Source organism: Acipenser ruthenus, chromosome 10 (genome assembly GCF_902713425.1).
Source record: "Acipenser ruthenus chromosome 10, fAciRut3.2 maternal haplotype, whole genome shotgun sequence".
Lineage (NCBI taxonomy): Eukaryota > Metazoa > Chordata > Actinopteri > Acipenseriformes > Acipenseridae > Acipenser > Acipenser ruthenus.
The window spans coordinates 16028846-16039670 of record NC_081198.1 but is presented as its reverse complement, the minus strand read 5'-3'; the positions used below and the strand labels follow the sequence as shown (position 1 = coordinate 16039670).

General features: G+C 35.0%; 1 protein-coding gene across 2 annotated transcripts in view; it reads left to right on the top strand.

The window, feature by feature from the left end:
* The first annotated feature begins 9101 nt into the window (after positions 1–9101).
* The window catches only part of adgrl4 (adhesion G protein-coupled receptor L4), a 32639-nt gene continuing 30915 nt past the window's right edge, over positions 9102–10825 (top strand). Inside the window, exons 1-2 of one of the 2 annotated variants that reach the window (XM_059031869.1) lie at positions 9102–9802; positions 10021–10167. In XM_059031869.1, coding sequence (XP_058887852.1) covers positions 9757–9802; positions 10021–10167 — 193 coding nt within the window. In that variant the 5' untranslated portion in view covers positions 9102–9756. The remainder of the gene's footprint in view (positions 9803–10020; positions 10168–10825) is intronic. The other variant, XM_034017825.3, reaches the window with a different exon arrangement.

Here is a 10825-nt window from a genome sequence, read left to right as displayed (position 1 = left end):
CCAAAACCCCATCTCTCTGTTTATTTATTTCCTGCATCTGGTCTGACGCCACCCACTCCGGCCGTCTTTGTGACATCACCCATTGGTAATGTAAATGCTTTTAATGATTTGAACCAATAATGCAATTATGTAACTTATAGCAGGTTTTCATCTGCCCCATGAAACTAGCCTGTAAAACTAATCTCATATCAGTATCAAACTGAGTTGCATATGCACTGTGCAATCCAGATGTTAAAGATTACCTAAATGTATCCTTTTTTTTTTTTTTTGACAGCCTCTGTGTTGGACCCTCATTTGTAACTCCCTCCTGCAAAGAGAGACCAATTTCAGCAAGTCTTAGCTGGGACTGGCACAATACCCATTAAAACTGGGTTTGTCTCAGTCTTATGATTAGGGTGATGGAACAGTTCTTTACAACCAATATTGTACTGTACATCTATTTTATTATAGGTTTATACTATATGGTTAGCTTAACATGTCTCTCCTCTGAGATTGACCATTTCATTTTTTTGTTTAACCTGTCTAGTGACCTGTAAATGGAGGCTAATTTAAAGGCTAACTATCAGGTCATTTATTTGGTTCTATCCCTTATGGCTTAAACTTTAATAAAAATTAGTTCAAAGGTTATTTTACAGCATAATCTGTGTCTATGCCTGCAGTGGTAAGGATATATATATATATATATATATATATATATATATATATATATATATATATATATGCATTCAACATTAATTAATCATACTGCAACATAAGCCCTTAAGAGATAAAATAAGAGGCCATCCCTCAAAAGAAAGAAAACATGCATCTTATCCTTTACACCCACCTAAAAGAAAGATAGACAGAATCACATTTGTGAAGAAATGGTGATTAGCTTGGACAAGGTACCCGAGGTACAAATAAAGCACTGTAATGCATTTACTCATTCACACTTTCAACTCCCTAATTATTAGGTTTGAGGACTCTAGATACTGCAGTCTGCCTTGTGAAATTACTCCAACTGATACATATTTTAGTTTTGTTTTTAACCATGAATGATTCATATTCTCTTTCCTTTTCCTCAAGGTAATACATGGGCATTGTAGGAATTTGCTATAGTCTGACTGCAATTTTGTTTAACAGTAAAAAAAAAAAAAAGAAATACATAAAATTAACCAAAAGGTTTTCAATTCCTTGCTCAAATTTGGCAGTATATCAATTTAGAAAAAGGCTCAGAAAGTTAGTCGTCTTGCTATGTGTTTGAAGAGTATGTAAATTTAACTTGGCTCAAAAAATCTTTGAAATACCAGCTTGCCAGTACCAACCCGTATATACACATCCACAGCGGTCCTACAACCCAGGTTTGCAAGGATTATATCATAACTGTTTTAAAAATATGTTATGGCCGAAGGAATAATTGGTTAAATGTTGGGAACAAAATAGATTTGCATGAAAAGATGGGTTGAGAAAGAAAAACAAACCACAACCATTTTTAAAGGAAACGGCTAACTGTGGAATGGCTAATGGTTTTCCCTCCGATAATGAGGCAGTGTGCCCAGTGATCTGTACTTCATCTTGATTCTGCTTGAAAGCTGTCTGAATTCCTTCCTCGGTTCCTGTCCAGAAAGCTATAAACCCATTTCCTTTCACACCTTAAGCTTCTAAAGATTTCTTTAAATCTGCTTGCACTCAAAGAATGTCAAGGCAAGCAACAAAGGATTTAGCTGTGAGATTGCCCTTAACTGGATTATTATTATTATTATTATTATTATTATTATTATTATTATTATTATTATTATTATTATTATTATTTGAATGAATACATTATCTCAAGTTTTTGCTTTCATCTCCTCACTGTTTAGCTCAATAACACGGGTAGCGTGTGCAGTTATTGGCGCACACATATTTTATAAACAGTTGTGTATGACACAAAAACTAAAATTGCATGTAAGAAAGCATGACTTCACACTTCAGTTTCAAGTGACCTCTGCATCCTTGCAACACCATTCAGCAACACATCGTCTTTGGAGGGGATGAAACAGTTTAATTTATAGATGGAAAAATGAATCAATTATCGATCGGCATGGCTCTTACTAATCAAAGATTCATTGAGAGATTAAATTGTCCTATTTGGAGCCTCAGCCTCACATACACGTAGCTAGCTATATACTTTCCTAGCTCTTTGGTAGATTAATATTTCTTAAGAATAGAAATATCAGTTCTAAAAATTGTTTCAATTGTTGTTGATTGTCTGATATTCTGTTAGGACATTGGTCCCAACCTCTAGCTGGTCTGGCTGATTTCTGTGTCTACACTTTTATTTATTTTTTTCTCCTTAAATGTCCTCTGTTTCAGCAAATACAAATAATTGACAATGTTCCAAGCTTTGTACTCACTGTGAAGTGCAACTACAAAAAAAATCTTACAATCTTACAACAGGCACTCAGGATCTACTATCCATTTGGGAAAGTCATTACCAGAGAAGAGTGACTGAGAGATGACTAATGCAACTGAAGGTTGACCATGGCCCTGTGAATTGAATGAAGACTTGCCACCAGGATAACCTATATGATCATTCTTTTGTTGTTTGCTTTTCTCAGTTATATCAGTTAATAAACTACCTGTCACGTAGATAGACTATGCTCAACTTTACAGACTTTACCAAAGGCCACTAAATCTTGAGACACCCGAGGCATACTCTCTTTACTTACAAATCCAACATGTATTGTTTGTGTATGACCAGAAGCATCTATTCCTTGTAAAGAAATGAATATGTGAACAATTAGGTGACTGCTACATTGATCAGTTCTCTGCTTTATTGATCAGTCATTAATCAGATACAACAAACAACATTGAGTTTATCTGCCTTGCAGAGTCAAGATCACGTAATCCTTTCTTAATAACTTTTATTATGTGCTTTAACATACTGTCCATTTTTTAGGAATTGCCTTGGGGTACAAAGGTCGTAAATTAGGTCATGGATGGGTGAATTTAATAGAGCTAGTCAGTCAACTCCTGAAGAGAACATATTGTATTTTGATAGCAGGTCTTGGTGTTACCATACATGTGTACTGGATTGGCATCTCAATGACCCCATGGCTTAGAGATGGATGCCTTTCTTGTCAACTAAAGGGCTAGCTCTGCAGTCAAGTGGATAAGGATGAATGACAGCTTTATTTTTTTAGAATTAACTCATTTTGCTTCCTAAAGTCGAATAATGCTGAATAATGTTATGGCTTTATTTTTGAATAATTTTGGGATGATCCCAAGAGAGACATGGAAAAGGCATTCCATGGAATTCCTCTGTAGTCTAAGGAATGGGGATTATGTCTGGGTTTGTAATTATATGACTGACATCCATCATAAATGTAAGCATTCATGTATTTATCTACACTAGTTCATGAGATATAGAATTATTTTCAGGAAACAGGTGTTTCACTTTTTCAGTTGGCCATTGTATGAAAATACTGGTATTTATTTTGTTTTCTTAATTTGACAGGCCATAGACCAGGGTTAACGGAGTATCTCTGATTAGCTCATTTCCTTTCTGAGTGCTTCATTTAAAATATCTCTTCTCTGTTTAGGTCCGCATCAACTTATAGTATAAAGCATGCACTTTCCACATTGAAGTGTATTTTTAGTATTAGTTGTATCAGCTTCATTTTGTTATTTAGATTGTACAAAAAATTGAATGCAAGATGTCTTGCGTTACACAAATCCTTTTAATTGTTTCGAAGCAATACACACATTATTACGCTGTATACAGAACACATTTGGGGAATGTTGCTGTTTTGTATTTGTTTAAAAACATTAGAAGTAATTTAATATACCACCAAATACTGTATGGATACTGTGATATAGTGAGGCAATATAAAGAGAGTCATTAAAATTCAATAAACTACAACAACTACATGTTAGCAATTAAAATGTTTTGTTTTTAAATACAGCAATGCCACAAGTGTATTTTCTACAGTAAACAACATGGAGAATGATCTGTCAAAGATAAAGCAGTTTGTTTTCTGCATTTTAGTTATTATTATTATTATTATTATTATTTATTTCTTAGCAGACGCCCTTATCCAGGGCGACTTACAATCGTAAGCAGTTACTATTAGAGGCTTGCTGACAGTAGAGTGTGTGAGACTGGAGCATTTCTGTACTTGTATTTTGAAAAGACAGGGTTGGCGGTATAATAGGCGCAAATAACAATTGCTTTTTCTAAGTGGTTTTGAAATATCAAAAGGTTATTTTTGGTTGATTAATTTTACAACAAAATAAAATGGTTCAATCTTTGCACATGTTTGTTTTGCGTGTTAATACATGCACTGTATGCATATTATACTACCTTTGACTATGAGTATCAGTTTTCTCCCCTAAGGTATACAGTAGGTTACATTATTAAACCTTCTCTAACGTGAGTAAGAAATATGAAACATATAAATATTACATGGGCTAGCATTCAAAAAACAGGAAAAAGATAGTGCTGCTTTTGTTTGTTGAAAGAATGATACAGCATTGTGCTCATACGAAGCAACAGGCATATAGCATACTCCTTGACCTTAAGTAATTATTACTAGAGATTAAGAATAGTTTGGATCTTTATCAACTTTAAACAGCACATATTTACATAATTCAACATAGCATGGAATGTGGAAAAAACAAAACCAAAATAATATATTTGACTAAATACAAAGCTAACCTTGCAACCATGTACAACCACAGTATATAGGTAGAAAACAACATTGTGTAGAGTTTATAGATGTCTTCATTTAAAGCAGCACTAAAATATATGGTCTCTCAATGCACCCTGTTTTATCACAGAAAAATAGAAACAGAAATAGATAATGATACATGTGGTAACACACATAATAGATTAATACACAGGTAAGAATTTCAATATTCCAAATACGTAGATGGTACATTTGTTACCGACATCACATTTTTAAATGGAATGCTTCCATATGTTCCTTTACAGTACATTCTGTTCACAGCCTTTCTTTATAGGCGACCCCAGGAATCATATCCAGCCATCAATTATTAGCAGGGATTCATATCTTTTTATAGAGAGAACCTCATCCTTTTTTTAACCCAACTCTAATCCCATAGACCCGTATCAGGCGTCTTGTGAACATTAAGCCCATGCCTTGCTTCAGCAGGGTGCATAACTGCTGAGGTTGCTTGTATATTTGTAACACACAGCTTGACTACATTGAGCATCAGCAAAGCATGCTCTCCAGGTTGCCCTGAATCTCTTTTTGGATACAATTAAGACCATCACAAAGAATAAGATGAAAGGGAAAGGAACAGAAAATATATAATAATAATAATAATAATAATTGTAAACTTAGGAAATGATTGACAGAGAAATTTGTATCCAATTTTCAGTGTGTCATTTCTAGTGTTATTATATTAAACACAGGAGAGAATGTGCTGTCACCTCCATAGTGAGTGTGGACAGGATTAAGAAGAGATTACCAAACAGCCTAGGCTCAGCTGTATTGTGCACGTCTGCCATATTGAACCACCTCCCACTGACATTCATTATATGGATGTCAAAGAGAATATCGGTTTCTTTTACTTCTGTGACCATATATTGGAGTCCTTCTGTGATGCCTCTGCAATTATAGGCCCTGTCAGTATAAAAACAATACATACAATGTATATCTAATATAGTGAACACATTTGAGTTTCTTAATGGAAATACAGATTTTGACAAATCCAATCTACCAGCAAATACTTCACAAATAGGGATTACTAGAAATATGAAATATTTTACAGGAGAGCATTGTTAGGATTTGTAGCAAAATTCTCCCCCATGAACAACACCCTTACCAATAACTGATACGTGGTTACCGCCAAACATTTCTTAGCAGATAAACTGTGTATATTAAAATTTGAATAATGGTTTCATACAGCTTTGCCCTGTACACAGCTGCCTAGCTTATTTAACTGTGCTGGTAACCTGTTTTTTGTTACAGTACTGGGAGCTGTTATTCAAACTATTTTTAATTCTATTCATTGTTTCCTTCAGTAACTTCTTGAGTAATTCACAGTGCTCTCTTGTGTGCTGTGAAAGTAGTTGGCACTATAAAGAGGTAGCACACTAGTCTCTGCTGGAATAAGATACCTGGCCTAAGGGTTTACAAAGGCACAGCTCACATCTGACAAAGCAGACAGAACAGTGTTTCTCACTCTGGGGTCGGTCGATACCTAGGGCTCTGCAGTTCTACAAATGTTATACAAGATAAAAGATAAAATTCCACATATTTACATAAAACTCCAACACAGTTGACTTCATCTTTATCCTTAACATCAATCAAAGTCGTATGAGTAGCCACATAATTATAACGTTCCCCTTAAGACTCCTATACTGCGATCATCATGCACCACTCTATACAGTACATCTCAAAATAGGTGCGATGTGTGCAAATATTTTAAAGGCCAATACATTTTAGATGTGTGATGAAATGTACTGACAAAGTTTGGTTGCAACTCATTTAACATGGTTAATTAAAATTGACAGCTCTGTCAGCATTGACAGCATTAGTTACTGTATCGTTTATGAAAAAAAATCTTTGTTTTGTGTCTGGACTCTGATAAGAATCCTGGGATATTTTACAGGGGTCCAAATTTGGCACTATGGTGCTAAATTCTAGTACCAGGGTACCTCATATAGCGCCAGCAACATTCAATTCTGGCACCAGTAGACATGTTTATTTTTTTGGAATGTAAAAGAGGCTTTTCTGTGATGAAATATGTGAAGAATGACTGTAGATCTTGCATGACTAACAGAAATCGAAATGCTGCTATGAGTCTTGCCATGGATGAGAGGGGCATGGCAGAATGTCTTTTTTACAAAATATAAAGCAAGTAAGCATGATTACAAATATGGGTGTGATTAGATATGGAGTACGTTTTGTTAAAAATATTTACTGTAACACAAAACATGAAAAATATTGAAGAGCGGGGGAGGGGGCTTGATTAGGGCAGGGTTTGATAATTTAGCACCAGTAGGCTCTCTGGTGCTAAACTATTGGAGTTGGACCATTAGAATGGCAACACAGGTTTGGCATTTTTTTTAAAGTAAAAGCATATGACCAATGTTGGTTTTGCTAATAAGATGTGCATTTTATTGCATGGGTTAGCAATCCTTTTACGAACATAAAAGTATGTTTTAACCAACATGTTACTATATTACATTATTGACGTTCTTTGATTTGTGTCAGTTTTCTAAATGGATATCAAGTGTTATAAACATGGTTTACTTGAGATACTAATATAATATTGTGTAAAATGGTGCAATATTTCTGAAATGTTATATGGTCAGCAGTGTGGAGTAGTGGTTAGGGCTCTAGACTCTTGACCGGAGGGTTTATTGCCATTACAGTCACTGTGTGTTTTGCATTGTCATTTTGTTTATTTAGCAGACGCCTTTATCCAAGGCAACTTACAGAGACTAGGGTGTGTGAACTATACATCAGCTGCAGAGTCACTTACAATTACGTCTCACCCGAAAGACGGAGCACAAGGAGGTTAAGTGACTTGCTCAGGGTCACACAATGACTGGCTGAGGTGGGATTTGAACCGGGGACCTCCTGGTTACAAGCCCTTTTCTTTAACCACTGGACCACACAGCCTCCTCAGTCCCAGGTGGGGGACGCTGCTGTACCCTTGAGCAAGGTACTCTACCTAGATTGCTCCAATAAAAACCCAACTGTATAATTGGGTAATTGTATGTAAAAATAATGTGATATCTTGTAACAATTGTAAGTTGCCCTGTTTAAGGGTGTCTGCTAAGAAAGAAATAATGATGTTTAAAACAGAACATTCCCTGAATAATATGAACACTGTAACATTTTTTCTGTTTGTTTTAACTGTATTGCAAATCGAGAAAGCTGTTTGTGTGAATTAACAAGGTAAAGCCAAGAAAGTCCTTTGGAGTAAGAGTGCTAATACGGTGTCGTTTAAAGCCTTATTGTGTATTTATCAGCTGGAGGTAATGTACTGGATTTATTACACATTTCTATCAACAGTTACTTTCACATTGAATTGGTTAAACTTTATAAAGTCTTTTTGAAAAAAAAAAAATCACTGTTTTGAAGATAAGACCTTTTGTTCAAAGTTCCTCAAACAAGTGTGTCTTTGAAGATAAGCCTTAGAATAACACACACTTGGTGATTTTATTTATGTGTTAACATGGAACAGTTTACATGGAAACCAACCCTATTCTTTTTGTGGGAAATAACCATGGGTGTATCTTGTATTTTTATGCCAACTATGTGATTAACAAAGAGGGTTTAGATAAGGAGCATGCAGTGGGCACACATTATTCAAATTATAGAAAGCAGGCATTTGGGCATTCAATACAATGTATGTATACATAGAATATTATAACAGTAACAAAAAGAAAAGATAAGTAGAAATATATCATTTGAAAACATACACAGCAGTGTATGCCAAACATAAAGACACACCATGGTAAAGTCTGTAATTTAAGTAAATGTTGCACAGTTAAGGGAGCAAACCAGTATCTGAAAATGTCAGTATGTTATGTTCTGGAGCTGACACAGCCACAACACTTTTCTTTGTTCTCAGACCAAAATCAAGTCATACCAATCACTGTCTTTAACCACTGGTGTGAGTGGATTTGTCATTTGTCAACCTTAAAACTAGAAATGAACGACTAAGTCAAGAAATGTGTGAGGAGAAAACTTTTGTGACTACTTGATTATATAATCCCTGCAATATTCAATTGTAATGTATCACATTTACTGAGGATTTGAATGTAAAAAAAAAAAAAAAGGAAAAGTCACGCTTTTTAGAATGTTGATATTTATGTGTTTGTCTGGCCTGGACTTTTGAGTTACTGAAACAATAGAATCTGGATGGAATTCAGAAGCTACTCCCTGTAGACTGAACAATCAGTCTCACTATAAAAGACATCACATCTGAAAACGTGCAGGCCTGCAAAGAAACTCCCCAATAAGCACACTGTCCTGTGAGAAGGGAAACAGGAAGATACACTCACTCACTGGCGACTTCCATTGTCTTTACTGTAGATATATATTTCAGCTAGGTGCCAGTACAGAGTATAGCCACATGTGTATTTCAGTGGATAGGTTTGCAAAGCACAGTCTGTTTGTGGAAGTTGTTTTCATCACCACGATGGAATGACTGAATGGTTTTCTTAATGACTGAACGTCGATGACAGGCAAAAACACCTATCATTCAAACAAGCATAAGAGTAAAATGAACCGTGTATCACACTGTAGTTTTAGGTCAACATCAGTGAACAGGTAATTGTCTTTAAGGCATGTTTTTCTCTGCTGAAAATGCCAGCAACATCGGGTGAGCTGAAAGAACAGATAGGAATAAAGAACAACATATAGGTTCACAGGTTTCCAGCAATTCAATTAAGAGTGCAGAAAATAATCGATTCACTTCAGAAAATATATTTTGGAACCAACATGTTCTTCAAACAACATTGATTCTGTTAAACCAGCACTGAATACCAGCAAACTTCCATCTCTGTCCAGTACTGATCAGTGACCAACTTTGCTGAAATTTATAGCAGGGTTATATAACTGCACCAACAACTGTTTGCCTGGCTGAATCTGAGGGGATGATGTGTCCTGCAGTTTGATATTTGTAAAAAGTTGATTAAAGGGCAGGATATGGAAGGGTTAGGAATTGAGAAACAGGAAAATGCTTTGAGGAAATGGACTACGTCACCCAGCAGAGCGTTTCAGCTAAAAGTTATCCTTTCCCGTCCCAAGAATGGAGTCTTTACTAAAGTCCCCAATGAAACTAGTAATTTTAGTGGGTAAGTAAGCTTTTCAATATCATTAATCGGGTTTATTTATATCTTTCCTGGTGGTTAACCTGAATTGCTTTGACCGCTTAAACTGATACTTAGTTTCATATGTTAATAACCAATACCTGCAAAATACATGACATATTTGCTAATAATATTGTCAGTTATTGTAAGTATCTGATACATTTTTACATTCATTATTAATATATGCATTTGTTTTCAACCAGCATGGATGTCCAGTTTGCTGGACCCTTGCAGATTTTCCAACATCTGTGATACTTGCCATACAAATGCAACTTGTAGAACAATTAATGGATCCGATGGCTGTTTCTGCAAAAATGGATTTACAGGTAACGGGAGAACAGTTTGCAAAGGTAAGAACACATAATTTTAAATACATTGCTTGGGTTTACGTTTACAATAAGCATTTGTATTATTAGACATGGAGATTCAATACTTTTCAATACAATTGAAATACAATTCAGCTGGGTTTTACAAAAGCCAAGAACATCCAGTAATTGATCATTATGTTAATACTTTAGTAATTAGTATATTGAAAGCATGTACAATCAGAAATACTATAGAAAGTGAGACTTCATACAATACAATGAGTTCATTGTAGGGTCATTCTCCAGTTTTATTTGTTGATTTGGTCCATGCATCTGGAATGATAACCATCTAAAATCACTTTAGCCTTGACATATTTAAAGCACTATGGTATTGTCTTTCATTTTTTCTGCATGATAAATTGTTAGTTATTTACCTCTGCAACAAATAATGATGACATTGTTTGTCTTCCCTTTATGGAACAACCAAAGAAAGTAATAGTCTTAACCTCCTGCTGTGGTGTCATTATATCAACAGGAACAGTAATTGATATATTCTTTTTAAATAAAAACCTCATCCTGCATAAAACATATCATAAACTAAATCAGTTTGGGGTGTGCAAGTATATACCAACGTGTCGTGAACCAAAGCCACAGGATATCGTTGTAATATATGATCAACCACAGCAAAGCAAAAAAAAAAAAA